This window comes from Apium graveolens, chromosome 11 (assembly GCF_009905375.1).
Source record: "Apium graveolens cultivar Ventura chromosome 11, ASM990537v1, whole genome shotgun sequence".
Taxonomy (NCBI): domain Eukaryota; kingdom Viridiplantae; phylum Streptophyta; class Magnoliopsida; order Apiales; family Apiaceae; genus Apium; species Apium graveolens.
The window spans coordinates 7,317,554-7,335,427 of record NC_133657.1 but is presented as its reverse complement, the minus strand read 5'-3'; the positions used below and the strand labels follow the sequence as shown (position 1 = coordinate 7,335,427).

General features: G+C 34.8%; 2 protein-coding genes across 3 annotated transcripts; one reads left to right on the top strand and one right to left on the bottom strand.

The window, feature by feature from the left end:
• Positions 1–5,752: 5,752 nt before the first annotated feature.
• On the top strand, positions 5,753–7,240 carry LOC141698687 (cytochrome b561 and DOMON domain-containing protein At2g04850). Its single transcript, XM_074503459.1, has one exon. It carries the CDS (start codon positions 5,824–5,826, stop codon positions 7,102–7,104), a length of 1,281 nt encoding a protein of 426 aa, XP_074359560.1. The 5' UTR covers positions 5,753–5,823; the 3' UTR covers positions 7,105–7,240.
• Positions 7,241–7,837: 597 nt separating this feature from the next.
• LOC141697021 (heterogeneous nuclear ribonucleoprotein 1-like) lies at positions 7,838–12,041 on the bottom strand. 2 transcript variants are annotated; one of them, XM_074501202.1, is made up of 4 exons: positions 11,827–12,041; positions 11,140–11,371; positions 9,565–10,762; positions 7,838–8,410 (listed from the first exon to the last, which is right to left on the bottom strand). In XM_074501202.1, the coding sequence occupies exons 2-4, from the start codon at positions 11,359–11,361 to the stop codon at positions 8,397–8,399; spliced, it is 1,434 nt and encodes a 477-aa protein (XP_074357303.1). In that variant the 5' UTR covers positions 11,362–11,371; positions 11,827–12,041; the 3' UTR covers positions 7,838–8,396. The 2 variants fall into 2 exon arrangements, with proteins under 2 accessions (XP_074357303.1, XP_074357302.1); XM_074501201.1 differs by having other exon boundaries at positions 11,140–11,366; positions 11,827–12,040.
• Between the last annotated feature and the right edge of the window lie 5,833 nt (positions 12,042–17,874).

Below are 17,874 nucleotides of genomic sequence, written 5' to 3'. Positions count from 1 at the left end.
AATTTATTGTCTACTTATGTTATGTGATATAAAATTCTTTTATGCAAGTTAATTCCATGGTCTTTTGCATTGAATTATATTTTCAATACAACTTATGCTACTATATATTACAAAGTTGTGGCTTGTTATACAACAGTCTGCAAGTAATATTATTCAAACATGATATGACATGATTTATCAATAATAATGACTTAATCTGGGTCGGGTGAACTTCAGTGGAATTTTAATTTTTTAACCATTGGTTTGCAGGGATCAACATCCATCATATATCCTTCATAATCTGAATAACTTGATATCTAATTTACGATGTCATACATGCCATGAATTCTGCTCAGAAAATCAGGTTCAGAGAATTGAGAATCGAAGTGTGGACAATTGAATGTTAGTTCTACTATTCTAGAGGAAGTTCGTCGTGGATAACTTCTGCCAAGAGGGTCTAAAAGAAGAAAAGGGAGATGATAAAAAGCCTTAGTATTACCATGAGAAAATCATTTTTGATGTTGTTCCATTAAAAAATAGACTGATATCAAGTTTCTTGACCAAAGAAAGAATGGCAGCGTCAAGATGGGTCAACTAGTGTCTACTTCATATTTCCAATTAGGTTGTGTTCAGGACCATAAGATTTCAATTATGAAGTCAAGCTACATGTCTTATTATATAGGTTAGAATCAAGATGCATGGTCAGACATCCATCAAAATATTCACTAAATCTTGTGTGGCTAATTGACAAGATAATTGATAGTTCTAACGGATCACCACCTGGAGCACACTATGCGGAAGGCCTGACTTTAGGTATTAAACTAATTTTCTAGGAAATCTTTTGGACAACCAACTATATACTGCTGGAAATATCTCAAAGTCTATTTTTTTACGCAAAAAAAGATTCGTCATAAAGAATTTTCTACAGAGAGTAATAGTTATTTTAGTGACAGGGTGTAAGGATGTCCAGATTTGCGAGAAACTGCAGAATGTCAAACTTTGCAGAATAAACAGATTTTACTGAGAATGTTCTGGGAAGTGAATTATATATCATCATAAAGATCTCAGAACCTAGTTTTTTATGCAAAAAACGGTTCATGAAAATAATTTTCCTACGGAAAATTACGGCTATTTTAATAAGGAGGTCTCAAGCTGTCCAGACTTGCAGAAATGCACCGTATCTATAAATTTATGCAGGATCAAATCAATTAAACATTATAGCAAAGTTTCATTTACATGCAAGTCCTCAGGAGAGTCCTAAATTATATACAAAACAAAAGGAAGATCTTGATCGAATACTAAAAATTCTAGTTAGCAACAATAAAATGGAGACCAGTGGCAAAAGAAAAACAACTAGTGCCCTCTCCACGTTCCATTACTCTCAACTATGGTTGACAAAGATGTATGTCACCTTGAGGATTTGGAAAATATTCTAAGATTCTCAATCCTCGTCCATGAAGAAAAGAAAGAGCTTCAGGATTCGGAAATACAATTAGAGGAAACACAATCCTTCAAAATAGAATGGAGTAATTAAAAAAAAAATCAAAAGCTCAAGGCAACCAGTTTTGCAGGAGCTTGTCTTGATCCAACCAAAGGTACGTATTTTCGAATTCATTACATTACTCTTTTAAGTACATTTCTTTCAGTTAAGTACATTCATCTGGATTTATCACGTTAATAAAACAAATAAACAAGCAACTACCTAACTAGGGGAATACCCCGAATAAGATAGAAACATGCTTAAACATTCAAGAGGAACAATTACCCCGACGCGGAAGAAGTCTTGAAGACCACAAACAATCACATTATATTAAATTGTGCTAGGGTTGATTACCAAAGATGCATAATTAAGTAAATTAAGCAGACAAGAAGCTGAAGATGTGTGGAATAAAAAGTGAGAGAATAGAATGATTTAATTATTCACAAGTCTTTAATACACTAATTATCTTTCCGTCGGGATTGGGGGGAACAAATCGACCTATTTACTTAAAATCCTGAAGTAAAAGCTACTCGGTCCATTAAAAACCTGGGGGCCAAGAAGGTAGTTACAAACTCTGAGATAACACCGAAGATGCATATTATTAAGGCAGAACGAAATATTTTAGTTCGTAATAAGACTAAGACAAATTAATGCCACGCTAAGGCAGATAAATAGCCGAAGAAGCGTGAAGTTAAAGCATAAACTTCAAGAATAAATATGTTAATTCAAAAATAAGTGTCGAAGACGCATTTAAAACATGTTTATCGAGCCAAGTACACTACTGCTCTAACCTTATTTGTTTAAATAATGTATATTTCTTCAGATTAAATCTCATTATTTGATTTTAGTACGTTTATTTAAAGAAATTTGAGCAAAGTATTTATCTAGAGGATATCTCGAAGAAGATAAGAACTTGCTCAAATATTCAAAGGAAATGAACATCTTGAAGGAAAATAAGTATGTAAGACGCCGACTTGTTACATTCGGAATTCAGAAAAAAAATTGACCCGAACTATAAGTTCTGAAGGCGAACAGCTCAGTCCCTTAGACACTTGGAGGCAAATAAACACTTGTGTTAAGGTAAATAATAAAGCCGAAGATGCACAAAACCAAATAAACTATGCTAAGGTAACTATTGTAAACCGAAGACACATATATAAATTAAATTACGCTTGGTTAAATTTCAAAGATGTGTAAATTAAAAACCACGCTAGGTAAAAAACCGAAGATTCGTAGACTAAAAATTACGCTCGGTTAAATACCGAAGATACGTAGACTAAAAATTATGATAGGTTAAATACTGAATATGGGTATTTTAAAAATTACTCTAGGTTAAATATCGAAGATGATAAAAAATGAATGTTAAGGTTAATACACATACCGAAGATGCGTCCATTGAATATAATACGCTAAGGTAAACATTAAAATTGAAGAGACATAAAATGATAGAAATATGGAACGAAAATCGAAGAAGCATAAAAATAAATTATGATAGGTTAAAATCGAAGTTTCGAATCTGAACTGCTCAATCCATTCAAAACTCGAAGACAAAGATGACAACTTTAAAGGCTAGGCCGAAGACACGTATAAAATTTTCTAAATTACGCTAAGCCACGAAAATAACCGAAGCAGCGTAAAATAATATTACTTTAACGAATTATTTTACCGAATTTATTACTTTAACGATAAAATAATATTTTATTAATTTACCGGATTAATATCTAGAGTGATGTTTGTATTGTCGACATGGCTTGAAATTTTGATGTGAAAACAACCAAAATAGCAAATTATTTTCGACAATGCAAGATTTGTTGAGAAGAAAATGATGAACAATAACTTAATGAAATAAATGAAGGTATAAAAAATTAAATAAAGTTATCTTTAAATTACGATATATAAATATAATGGATGTTGAGCATCTCTTAAATTATCCAATAGAGAATGATGCAGTCATGGCATCACCTACGAAGAAATCATTAAGTCGATCGTGAACACTGATGAAGGGACTAATCATGAACCGGGCGATACCAATGTCATACCAAGCGTGTCATCAAATGAAGCATTTCAAGCAACCAACAATTTAAACAATTATTTGTTACAACAGGAGCTAAACATACCATGAGTTATTTATACTTTATATATATTCAAGGATGAGGATAACTTTGGCTTTGATGAAAAGAAGAAAAAAGTACGATGTATTCATATTTTTTAAAAAAATTGAGTTTTTTAACTCATATACATATATATATAGAGAGAGTAAAGTTCTATGGAGTGATTGGAGTACCCGGAATCCATCTATATTCTGCAAATAAAATATATGCTAAAACGTGTTAATATATATATATTGAATTATTAATTTGCATATTACTCTGGGCCTGGGCCCTTAAGAGCAAGTCCAAAAGTTTCCTTAAACATGTTCTTAAATCCAAATATAAGTAATATGACACAAAATTGCACTCCAACAGTGTCTTAGTTAGACCCAACAACTTTTAACACGACACGAACACGACACGAAAATTTAGTGTTTGTGTTTGTATTTTGAGTACATGACATGAAAATGTACACGACATGAGATACACGACTGAGATATTGTGTTGGTTTTGTGTTTATCCTTTGGGTAGATGACACGATACAAGGTAGACGAAATAAATATATTTTTAATTATATATTAATATTTATTATAAATATTAATATCTAAATTAAATAAATATAAATATAAATATAAATATGTATAATTATATTGAATACTTTAAAAATAATGCAGAGCTTTATAATGTTGTAAGTATACATGATTTAAATGTATATATTTCATATAATTTTGTATATATTTTACCTAAAAATTCAATATTTACATTTATTTATTTATTTAATTATATTAATAATAATATTCAATTTTACACGAAACACGACACGAGAACGACACGAAACGGAGATACACGCACCGTAAATGGGTCAGTTTTGTGTTTGGGCTTTTAAGTACACGACACGAAAAAGTAAACGACATAAAAGTATACGAAACGATCGAATTGTCAGGTCTAGTCTAGTGGTTACTTATACTAGCTTTACAACCCGTGCGATGCACGGGTCTTCATTATATTTATATATTATTTAAATTTATAATAAATTTCTTTTTGGATCATTACGTTATTAATCTATTTATAAATAATAATATAAATATTTGTTGTTGGCAGGATTGGAACCTGAATCTTGGGTAGTGTATAAATAATAATATAAATATTTGATGTTGGTGAGGTTCGAACCTGGGAGTTTTAGTAGTGTATAAATAATAAATAATAATATAAATATTTGTTGTTGGCGGGGTTCGAACCTGTGAGCTTGAGTAGTGTATACTCTTTTAGTATTTGAATCTAACGGTCCTGATCACTTAATTTAAAAGATCTGACGGTCATAAATGAGGATAACCAAACCAACCAAAAAAAGACATACCAACAAAAAAAAACATATCAAATTATATCTCATTCCGGTTATTATAATATAGTATAGATCACTCAAACACATCTCGCATACTTTATCTTTAAGAAACACCACATCACCCCTTATATTATTTTGATCAATAAAAATTAATTTCTCTCTATTCTTTTCGGTTATTTTTTCTCTTCCTTTCATATCTCATTCAAATTTATTATTATAATAATAAGAAATGAGAATAATGAGTTGAAATTCAAAATCATGAGTTAAAATTCAAAATCATGTCTTAAATTACTAAGAGTTAATATTTTATAATATTTATAAAGAACCTACCAGGACACTATTGGACTTGTGCTACAATGAATTTCTAATTTTTTATTATCTTACGCTTTCAGCGAGGATGGCTCAAATTGAGACTAGCAAAATTTATTACTCACGGGATGGTTATTTTATTGGATATTATTTAATCGAGATTTAACTCTGTTTTAATTCTATAGTTATGAGTGCTATAGTTATGGATGTAAGGGAAATGATTCGTAAATTTTCTTCCTAAAAATTTAGTAATCGTTGCTATCAAATCGGGGCGTCAAAGTTAAGCACACATAAACCCTTTAAGCTCAATCTATTGACTAGCACTGGCTCAATATAATTGAGATCAATTTATCACACCAAACAAAATGAAGAAGCTTAAATAAAAACGATAAAGCCTCTCTAAAAATCAAACAAAAGGACCATGATAACATAAAGCAAAAACCAATCCACATAATTTTGAGCATTATCTCTATATTGCCAATTTGCCATGCTTCAAAGTTAAGCAAAAGATATCAACTAGAATAATAGGTTGTCATAATTCATTTTCCCACCAAAGACTATAATTCTCATCACCCATAAAATAGCCTTTTGATAGTAAAGCATCACCAACCAAACACTCACATATGTTAAAACTCACTCTCTCTCTCAAACCTATTTTTACACCAACTACTCTTCTTCCACCACTAACAACCAATATGCTTCCCTACTTCTGGTTCCTGCTTTCCTTCAACCTCCTCTCGAAAGTTTCCGCCCACTGCACCACCTCCACCGCAACCAAAACTTTCGAGAAATGCACTACATTACCCTCTCAAGACGCCTCCATAGCATGGACATTTCATCCTCATAATGCCACCCTTGACCTTGTCTTTTTTGGCTCTTTCATTTCTCCCTCCGGTTGGGTTGCATGGGGAATTAACCCTGATTCTCCTGGAATGACAGGAACACGTGCACTAATAGCCTTCCCAGATCCTAACTCTGGCCAAGTAGTCTTACTACCTTACATTTTAGACCCTAATGTCAAACTCCAGAAGAGCCAACTTCTCTCTCGTCCCCTAGACATCCACCTCCTCTCTTCCTCCGCCACCTTGTATGGCGGACGGTTAGCCACTATCCACCGTGGTGCAGCCATTCAGATTCATGCCACGTTTAAACTTGTTGCAAATAAAACCAAGATACATTATGTTTGGAACAGAGGCCTTTATGTCCAAGGCTACTCACCAACTATTCATCCCACCACAAATAGCGACCTTTCTTCAGTCACTACTATAGACGTCATGTCCGGCACAGCAGAAACCACTCATAGCAACATCCATACTCTAAAGATGGTTCACGGTGTCCTAAATGCCATCTCATGGGGAGTTCTACTCCCCGTGGGCGTAGTCGTCGCACGCTATTTAAGGCACTTTCAATCATTAGGGCCGGCATGGTTTTACTTCCACGCAGGCGTACAACTTTTAGCAATATTGCTAGGAACCACCGGATTTGCCATTGGGATCCGGCTAGGACAAATGTCATCCGGTACAGTGTATGGACTTCACCGGAAGCTAGGGATTTCGGCATTTTGTTTAGGGAGTTTGCAGACGCTAGCATTGTTGTTTAGGCCTAAAACAACAAACAAGTATAGGAAGTACTGGAAATCTTATCACCATTTTGTAGGGTATGCATGTGTGGTTTTAGGGGTTGTGAATGTATTTCAAGGATTTGAAGTGATGGGGGAGGGGAGGTCATACGCGAAATTGAGCTATTGCTTGTCGCTATCGACATTGATTGGGATCTGTATAGCTCTTGAAGTGAACGCATGGGTAATTTTTTGTAGAAAAGCAGAGGAAGATAAGCTGAGAAGAGAAGGATTGATTGTGGGATCTGAAAAGGCTAGTACCATAAGCCATAATTTCATACATTAAGCAGTTACTGTTGCAATTTTAATTTAAGTGGCTTTTTTTGCTCATCTTGCAAACATACTTGTTTATAGAAATGGTATTGAAATATTGGGTGAGCACTACCTAGTACCTACCTTCGACTGAAGTCAAAATGGCCAGAAGTGGCTAAAATTTCCCACTTAAACATTGATTTATTCTAATCATAATTCCAATATAACAAGAACCAGGGACGGATCTAGAAATCTAACCTAACAGAGGCAAAAATAACAAGAGCATGGCAAAAAAATATTCGAAATGATTTAAACTCAAAAACAGCATATTGCAAAGATCCGGCACAAAATTTTCTCGCTTAGACTTAAAGTCAAAACTATCTATCTAGTGGCCCAATGATGACTACAAATGCATCTCATACTGACTAAATTAGGGGGCGCTAGATAAAATCATTACGATTAGTACTACAAATGATGACTACACATAATGAAGCTCTGTCCCTGAGAAGAACTACAAATTTGAAGTTTCAGAAACTGACATTTACTCATGGACTTGAAAATGACAATAGTATTCAAATGGTGCCTTTTGTCAAAAAGCTGACAAGCTACTTGTAACTTGTAAGTAAAAAATTAAGCTCCTATACTGTCATTCTTTTTATTTATAAGAGGTGCTCATCATATATAGTTGTTCGATCTGTAACATCACAAACAACTTAATGCTCTCTTCAGAAAATGCATGCTAAGCAAATAACACAAGTGATAGATCATATACCAAAATGCGGTAAACTTATTCATTAGATCTTAGATATCCTCCAAATGTTTCACAATAAACTGTAAGAAATTCCTGATCTTGCAAAGAAACAAACGAAAAAACAGCAGAACAGAACAATAAATCTAATAGATTCAGGATAACCTGCATTTTTGCAGATATAGCAGCACGGTTAACCACCAAAGAATCCAGATAATTAACCAAAACCAAAGGTCTGCTCCCTTTTCTTTTAGTTTAAGTATCATTGCCTTAGCAGAAATGCATGATGTGGCGATGGGCTTCTCAGTATATGCCGCAAACAGATTATACATCTCACTCAAATTTCAAATTGAACACCTAAATATAACTGAAACTCAAAATCCTCAAATCCAAATCATTTATATAATCTATATCTAAACTTAAATTCTTCAAAAACAGGCAATCCGGTTAGCTAAGACGAGATACTTCTCGTTTACTTTCCACCTGAAAATAACGCTAACAAGGGAGGTATCCAAAATTCACAGCATACTTGCTACATCAGCTCCTTCATCTACTATTAAATCCTCTTCAGTATCTTCCTAGCCGGTAATTCCTGTAGCAAGTGAAAATCATAATATTATACAAAGCCAGAAGAAGATCTGTAAAATTGTAGTTGCTACTTTATAGCTAATAAGCTAAATTATTAAAAATAACTACATATTAAATGCTTTAACTTTGTGCAAACATTTTATGGGTAAAACAAAATCTAAAAAAATCATAAAAATATGCACATTTTATTGTTTCATAATTGATATGTGCAACTTAAGAGTAATGCCAATATAGGCATAGCATTTTAAAGCCATAAGTGGTGCATTTTCCAAAGTCCCAATATAGCTCAAGACTATTTTAGGGAGTCTAGAGCCATCAGTGTCTGCCATTGGCAATCCTACCAAATGAATACTGAAATCTAGATAACAGTAACTGCATAGTGCATCCTACTCGATCACTAACATAGGAGGGGCTTGTGTCATGCCTGCAATTAAAAATTATTATAGTCTGCAAAGGGAGGCAATTTTGGGTTTCTAGTCGTATTCAGGTTTGTAAACTGGACAATTACAGTCAAGCTGAAACCATTAAATTTAATAATATTAAAATTTTAAGTTTAAAGGAAGAAATTCTAATAAATGGGTCATTTCGGGTCGTATTCAGGTTGATCGGGTCATTTTTGTGTCACTTTCGGGTTTCTTCTTGTAAATTCGTATCGCAATTAGGGCCAGGTATGAATCGTGTCTAATATTTCCGCCTCCCGCCTGGAAATCCGGTTACCTAACACAAAAATGGTGAGGTTTTTATCTGTTTGCCAATGTAACCGCAAAGCAGGCATATGGCTAAAGAGCACGAATTTCATAATTCTTAAATTGTTACTGTCTCTGCAATTGAAGATACATAAACGTGGCAACCAAAATCTCTCAGTTACAACATATGAAAAGGGACCGCTTAGTTTAAGGTGGTTTTAATATTTTCTAGCAATAAAGCTTTTAGTCCATAGAAGTTAAGAGATTTTAATGAAATAAGCAGTATGATATGAACAGCACTAATTGGAAAAACAAATGGTTGTATATGTGAAAACAACTTCATGAGAATCAAGGAGTGCCAAAGCGGTGGTAAACGAGCTTCAAGCCAAAAGCAATCTGGAGTTTAATTTTTATCTTCCCCTCCCCCTATACTAAAAATATTTCAACTATATGATTAAAAAAAATTTATTACCTCTGTTAGTCTGTCTCCTGGGAACCCCGTAACCTTCAACATAACCGGGAGCACTTTTAATCTGAGCATCACTAGCTCCATCACCAAGCCCATAACTAAAAGCTCCAGATTCCTCTTGCTCAGAATTTGCTGACTGCCAGGTGCTATCCCCGTATACTGGGCGACTACTATAGATATCTCCAAAAGTTGCATCATAACCACCGTTTGACAAGGAATGAGATGACATGCGAGCACCAGTACTAATACTATTTCTTCCATATGCTCCAGCACCCAAATTGTAACTGCCATCAATTCCTCCGTAGCCTAAAATACCACCCTGGCTAGATACATTTCTTCCCCCTTGAGCCTGCGGTGAAAGAGGAGAAGAATCCCAGTTGAGTCCATTGATACCCAAATTTCTAGCTCCAATGCTACCGGTTCCGGATCCCACATACCCACTTGAGTTTGTAGGATTAGTTCCATAATCAAGCCCTCCATTACCCCACAAATTTCGAGGTTGAGAATTAAATAAAGAAGCAGTGTTTCCCAAATTACCACCATCAAAACCCGTAGGATTATTAAATCTGTTTGAATTGTAATAAGGATTCATTTCCCTTCCATAGCTAACAGAGTTGCTCAGATTTACATTTCCTCCATAATTTGGGTTCATTCCTAAATTCAAGTTCATTCCATAGCCCGAACCAAAAGGAGCAAATCCAGTTCTTCCAGCCGTAATTGGACTAAACCTGCCATCCATCCTGATACCCAACCCTCCTACCGCATTAGGTGAGTATCCCTGATTGTATCCATTTAGGACACTGCTGATTCTACTCAAGCCATAGTTGTAACTCCCAAGTGGACTTCGGCTAGGACTAGGAGAGAGCTCTTTCGGGACGGCACGTTTGACCTCTACCATTTTACCATTGAGCTCATGAAAAGTTCTTAGCAACACATTGTCCACCGAATCCTCTGAATCATAAGTGATAAATCCAAATCCTCTTGGTCTCTGAGTGTTGTGATCATACATCACCACAACGTCAGTGACAGTCCCAAATTGCTCAAAATAACTTCTGAAGTCAGTTTCTGTAACTGTAGAAGCTAAACCACCAACAAATATTTTTCTAGTGCGAACTGGACCAGGAGATCCCTGAATGCTACCACTGTTTCTACTAATTACGCTACTATGGTCATCCTTAGGAACAGCTTTTTTTGCTTCAACCTGTAAAAGAAAATTCAAGGATGAAAACCAAACACAGAGCAAACCAGTATATGAATTACTACTTTAAACATCATTGTAGCGACAGACAGTTAATGCAAAATCAAACAAGTGAAAGGTGCAGTAACACGGGAACAAAAAGACCTAACAGAACATAGCGATAAAACCCACGGCAAACCTACAGCTAAATAGGATGTACACAATTTAATCTACTTTTTGACATTAGTATATATCTATGCAATTAATATACAGCATGTAATATCTAACCAAACTCTTAACATATAAAGACTTGGTATATGATAACTAAACTGTCCTTTTATGGAGATATGACGTTAAACACATAAAATTGAGATAAATATACGTTAAACAAAAACCATTACCAGTCGGCCATCAATATTGTGCTTCTCCTTGATCACTCTATCAGCAACAACAGGGTCTGCAAATACAATAAAGCCAAAACCACGAGCTCGGCCAGTCGTTCGATCTTTCATGATCACAGCTTCCAGCACCTCACCAAAACTACTGAAATACTCTTTGAGACGCTCCTCATCAGTGTCCCACGAGATTCCACCAATAAATAACTTTCCAAGATCAGACTGCATATTTCCTACACTAACACCAAACAATTCAATACCATTTAAGAAAACAACCAGATCGAAAACAAACTGAACTTACAACTCACTTAAACACATTCAACAAAATTCCAAACATAACATGGATCTAATCATCTACCAAACATCACACATTCGAAACAAACCACAAACTCATCAAAGTTCAAATTTTTCACTAGCCCATTAAATCAAATACAGAGTAAACCTAATCAAGAACCAACTTTTTAACTTTCAGTCTCAAAACCCATTAAAAAGATCTCTAAAACAATTCAATTTTCTTGGATTCAAGCAAATAACATCGGATCCATTGCTGATCAACCCAACAAAAATCAAAAAACACATAATACAAAACACAAAAAAATAACAACTTTTATCATCAAACATGATCATAGTACAAATAAAAGAATCAAAAGTGAAGTCTAAAACAAACAAGTATTGATTTTGATAAGTACCCACCAGATTAAAAGTAAAGGGCGATGAGAAATAAAAAAAGAAAAAAACTAAGATCTGTAAAGAGTTGTTGTAACAAGAAGCGAGGGCATGTTCATAGTCCCTGTGTATTTCAATCCTCTTGAGAGAAAAATTTATTTATATGGAATTGGTAACACCAAAACAGATGAGAAGATGGGTGTCATATCCGCATTATATATTGTCCTGACGATTGGTATATGGTATAGGCGTGTGTGTGTGTAATTTTGTAAATTTTGTAAAAGAAAATGGCATGTTTCTTTGCTTTCTTTTAAAAGAAATAAGAGAATAATTCAAAGCTTGTATTTTAATTTCTAAGAAAAATATTTTGAGATATATCTTCTTGCAATTATACATTGCAATGTGTACCTACCGGGCCTTAAGCGTGATATTCTGGGTACGTCTTCAAGCATGAGATATATCATCATACTTATATAAAACTTTTTCGTCACGTATATAATATAAATAGAATATAGATAGCGAATATGTTTTTTCTGACACAGTTCATATTTTATAACAATTCTCATAACTTAATAATCAAGAACTACTTATACGATCCGTTATCGAAAAATTCTAAATTGACAGCTAACATATATATCATATAAATCTTGAAATATATCTTTTTTAGTTGCTGGGGAGTGTTTTTGACTAATTTTATATCTCCGTCCATCGAAAATTCACTGTACCTTGATAGTCTGATTTTATATTTTCGAAATTCAATTTTGATATTATGTATAAAATCTTCAAGTCTACCGATATAATTGTACATCGTATCTTCAATTCGAACTTCAGTTTATATACTAATTTGCATATCTTCTTACATCACTAACCATCGTGGTTTTCCGTTATGAGATAACAACACATGTTAAAACCAGATTTAAGCACAACGGTTACGTCTTTCGATCAGCCTGCAAAGAAGAGAATACGATGGATTGTCTTTTCAATTCACCTCTAATGTGGAAACAAGTTAATCTGGTCGAAGTAGGTTTGTGAATACAAGAGCTCTTAATAGACTAAGAGTGTGTGTGTATGAATTAATTAATGTGTAAAGTATTTAAACCTCAAATATAACTTTCTTCGTTCAGTTGGCGAGAATATCAGTGGACCACGTCTTCCCTAGTTCATCGACCATGTTTAAGAGTCAGTCAGTTACTTACATTTGGGCCTTCTTCTCTAGACTTACCTGCCTTCGGCCCCAAATCTAATGGGCCTAGTCAAGCAAGCCTCCAACATCAACATGTCCCAGTCTTTTGTTCGGACTATATTATGGACAACCATCAAGGCCCATCGAGTAAAAACCCTAAAATGAAATGATCTGGACAAATTTCGAGATACGCATAACATAACATGTGACCATCGCTTTGGGAGACGCACTTCATTAATGATGAAAATTGTATGTTTTGGGATTTGTGCTCCTATCATAGCCTTTGAAATCCAAAGGACTCCAACCATTGATTTCAAAAACAGACAATCTCTCAAATGATACTCAATAGTCACTCAAGCCACACCAATATAAACACCTTATTTCCCCCTCATTTCATTTTTCACGCAATCACAATAACACTCTCCCATTTTCTTTGCAACAATAATTTATCAACAAGCGAAACAAGAAACGTCAATTCAACATTTTCGACACAGTTTTTCATCATTTTTCAATATCTCAAAACCAGTAAATCACTTACTATTTCTCTGTGATGTAGATATGTATTTGTATAATATTCTTAGAGTTCAACCTTCCCTTTTTGTTTTCCCCTAAACTGAACTTTTTAGGGTTTCTTTTTCCGGGTCTAGTATCTAGGATGGTAGTTTTCTGGGCAACACTTTATTTTCTGGGTGCTTAGACGGGTTTATAGATGGTTTGCGGAGAGTTTTGAGGCATGAACATTCTTCAGAATTCTTCAAGTTTTTAAACATCCTTCGGGAACCGACCCTTCGGCACTTTCCAGATTTATCCCATATCTAGGATTCATGTATGATCCAAACTGGTTGTAATTGAGCCTTTCTTTTTGATTTTCTCCAATAAAATATTTTTTGATTCGAGCACGGCTAACATCTCTCATTTCCGAAAGTAGGAACATGGAATTTTATTAGATAGATATGAACAAATGTTGTTCCAACGAATTATCCAAGATTTATAGAGTTGATATAATTAACAAATATCGTCTACCTTGTTGAATCATGTTTTAGATGTAAAGCCAAAACTGAACTAAGACGTTGTGAAATTTGGATCTTGGCTCACTAGAAAGGATATAGAAGATATTCTTTCCGAATTAATAGTTAGGGCTATTGATCTGATAAAAATTGTGGGAGATATATAGTATGAATATATATATATATGAATAATCACTTGAACATAATTTAATGATCATATGTAGACTAATTCATCTTATGCATCTTAATATTATAGATATCAAATGGCAAACAACTCAAACAACTTCTCTGTGCGATCAGTCCTTGAGAACGACAAGCTGACAGGAACAAACTTCCTTGATTGGAAAAGGAACTTGAGGATAGTCCTCGGGCATGAGCGAAAGCTCTATGTCATTAATGTTCCTCGCCCTGAATCTCTTCCTGAAGGTGCAACGCGAGTTCAACATACTGCTTATCAGAAGCATATAGATGATGACAAGGATGTCACCTATTTAATGCTAGCGACTATAAGTCTTGAGCTTCAGAACCAATATGAGCATATGGATTCTTATGTCATGATTGAGCACCTTAAATTTATGTGTGAAGGGCAGGCTCATCAAGAGAGGTTTGATACAAGCAAAGCTTTGTATGCATGCAAACAGGGTGATCGTGATTCGGTTGGACCACATATTCTGAAGATGATTTGATATATGGAGTACCTTGCTACTTTAGGTTCCATGATTGGTCCGGAAGCCCAGATAGATCTGATCTTACAATCTTTAAATATCAACTATGCTCAGTTTGTAATGAATTACAACATAAATAAGATAGACAAGACACCTAACAAATTGTTGGCTATGTTAAAAACTGTTGAGACCAATATTCAGAAGGCGTCCCCTGCTCCCATAATGATGGTGAACAAGGGGAGCGCCAAAGGGAAAGGTAAATGAAAAGACAAGAAGATGATGGGATCCAAATCTGCTGCTGCTGCTCCTAAAACTGCTCCCGAACAGGTTTTAAAGCCTGAAGGTGGTGTTGCAAAAGGTGATACTTGTCACTATTGCAAGAAACCGGGTCAGTGGAAGATAAACTTTCATGCTTTTTTGGAGCATCTGAAAAAGATGAAACTGCCGGCGCTTCTGATTCATGTATTTATGTTATAAAAGTTAATTTTTCTATTTCTACTTCATGGATATTAGATACTGGTTGTAGTTCTCATATTTGTATAAATGTGCAGGAATTGCGGGGAAGTAAGACATTGGCAAAGGGAGAAGTCGACATGCACATTGGCAATGGAGCAAAGGTTGCTGATTTGGCTGTAGGGACTTATCATTTATCGTTACCAACTAGGCTCATTTTAGAACTAGAGAACTGTTTTTACGTGCTTGCGATTTGCAGAAATATTATTTTGGTTTCTTGTTTGGACAAGAAAGGTTTTTCATTTTTGATTCAGAATAATAGTTATTCCTTTTCATTGAATAATGTTACCTATGGGGTTGCACATTTGTTTATTGGTTTATATCTATAACTTTAATAGTAATGATCACAAACATATTAAGATGATAGACTCAAATCAAACAAACCTCTGACATTGTCGTTTAGGCCACATAATTGAGAAACACATTTCCAAGTTACATCAAGATGGCTACTTGGATAAGTTTGATTTTGAATCATACAAAGATTGCATATCTTATATCATTGGCAAAATAGCTAAAGCTCCTTTTTACCGAACAAGGTAAAAGAGCCACCTAACGTTTAGGACTTATACATTGTGATGTATGTGGTCCAATGCGTACGATGAAAAGAAGTGGATTTTACTACTTTATTATATTTACTGATGATTTTAGTAGATATGGATATGTATACCTTTTGAAGAACAAATACGATTTTTTTGAAAAGTTCAAAGAATACATGGTAGAAGTGGAAAAGCAAACAGGGAAAGTATAAAAGTTCTACAATCAGATCATGGAGAAGAATACTTAAGCCTCGAGTTTATAGGTTTCCTGAATGAGTGTGGTATCGATCACAACTTACTCCTCCCGGAATGCCTCAATGGAACGGAGTTTCTGAGAGGAGAAATCGTACCTTGTTGTACATGGTGCGATTGATTATGAGTCTAGCAGATTTTTCAATAAGTTTTTGGGGTTACGTTTTAGAAACGGCTGCATATACACTAAACCGGGTTCCAACTAAATCAGTTTAAAAGACTCCATATGAGATATGGACTGAGAAACGTCATAGCATGTCATTTATGAAAGTATGGGGATGCGAAGCGTTTATGAAATGCTTGGTCTCTAACAAGCTAGGACCAAAATTAGATAAATGTTATTTTATGGGATATCCTAAAGAAACAAAAAGGTATAGTTTCTATAATACTACTGAGAACAAAGTGTTTATTGCTCGGACCGCTATATTTCTTGAAAGAGAGTTACTTTCCAAGAAAAATAGTGGGAGAACTATAAATCTCGATGAAGATCAAGATGTACAAAATAACATTGAACCAGTTGGAAAGTAGGCAGGATGTACATCAAGATGTTCCTGTTCCGGAAACACAGGTTGTTCGTAGATCTAGTAGTGTTGGTCAAGAGACAGAGATATATTATGGATTTCTCTTAACTCAAGTTGATGATGTGATGCTCATTGACAATAATGATCCTCTAACCTACCAAGAAGCTATGAACAATCCAGACTCCGAGAGATGGCTCGAAGCCATGAAATCCGAGATGGAATCCATGTATCAAAATAAAGTATGGACTTTAGTTGATTCACCTGAAGGGGTAAAACCTATAGGGTGCAGGTGGGTTTCAAGAAGAAAACTGACATGGATGGTAAAGTGCAGACCTACAAGGCGCGACTAGTGGCAAAAGCTTTTAAACAAATTCATGGTATAGACTATGATGAGACATTTTCACCAGTTGCTATGGTCAAGTCCATCGGGATTTTGCTAGCAATAGCTGCTTACTACGACTATGAGATATGGCAAATGGATATCAAAACCGCTTTCTTAAATGAGAGCCTTGAAGAGGATGTATATATGATGCGACCTAAGGGTTTTCTCGATCCAATGTTTCCTAAGATGGTCTGTGAGTTACTATGATCCATTTATAAATTAAAGCAAGCCTCAAGGATATGGAATCGTCATTTTGATGAAACAACCATAAAGTTTTGTATTATTCAAAATGAAGATGAATCATGTGTTTACAAGAAGGTTAGTAGGAGCCATATGACATTCCTAGTACTATATGTAGATGACATATTATTAAAAGGGAATGACATACCTTCTCTACAGGATATTAAGACTTGGCAGGGAAATAGTTTCTCGATGAAGGACCTAGGCGATGCAACCTATATATTAGGGATCAAGACCTATATAGATAGATCAAGGAGATTAATCGGCCTAAGTCAGAGTACATACATTGGCAAATTATTGTATCGTTATTGGATAAAAGAGGCAAAAAGGGATATGTCCCAATGTCTCATGGGATAGTGATCTCAAAAGATAACTGCCCTAAATCATTAAATGATAAGGGCCATATGAGCAAAGTTTCATATGCTTCGGTAATTGGATTTATAACGTATGTGATGATATGTACTCGTCTTGATATTTCGTATGCTTTGAGTATGACGATCAGATACCGGTCTAATCCAGGTGAGAGTCACTGGACAACTGTCAAGAATATTCTTAAGTACTTAAAGAGGACTAACGATTCATTCTTGGTGTATGGAGGAGATGAGAAGCTAGTCGTAAAGGGTTACACTGATGCTAGCTTCCAGACAGACAAAGACGATTCAGTATCTCGGTCAGGTTTTTATGTTTTGCCTAAATGGAGGTGTCGTGAGCTGGAAAAGTTTAAAACAAGAGACAATATTTGATTCTATAATGGAAACTGAGTATATTGCTGCAAG

Coding starts and splice junctions, on each gene's coding strand:
- LOC141698687 (XM_074503459.1), top strand. CDS start 5,824: ATGTTAAAACTCACTCTCTCTCTCAAACCTATTTTTACACCAACTACT.
- LOC141697021 (XM_074501202.1), bottom strand. CDS start 11,361: ATGCAGTCTGATCTTGGAAAGTTATTTATTGGTGGAATCTCGTGGGAC. Junction 10,763..11,139: donor ACAATATTGATGGCCGACTG/GTAATGGTTTTT, acceptor TTTCTTTTACAG/GTTGAAGCAAAAAAAGCTGT.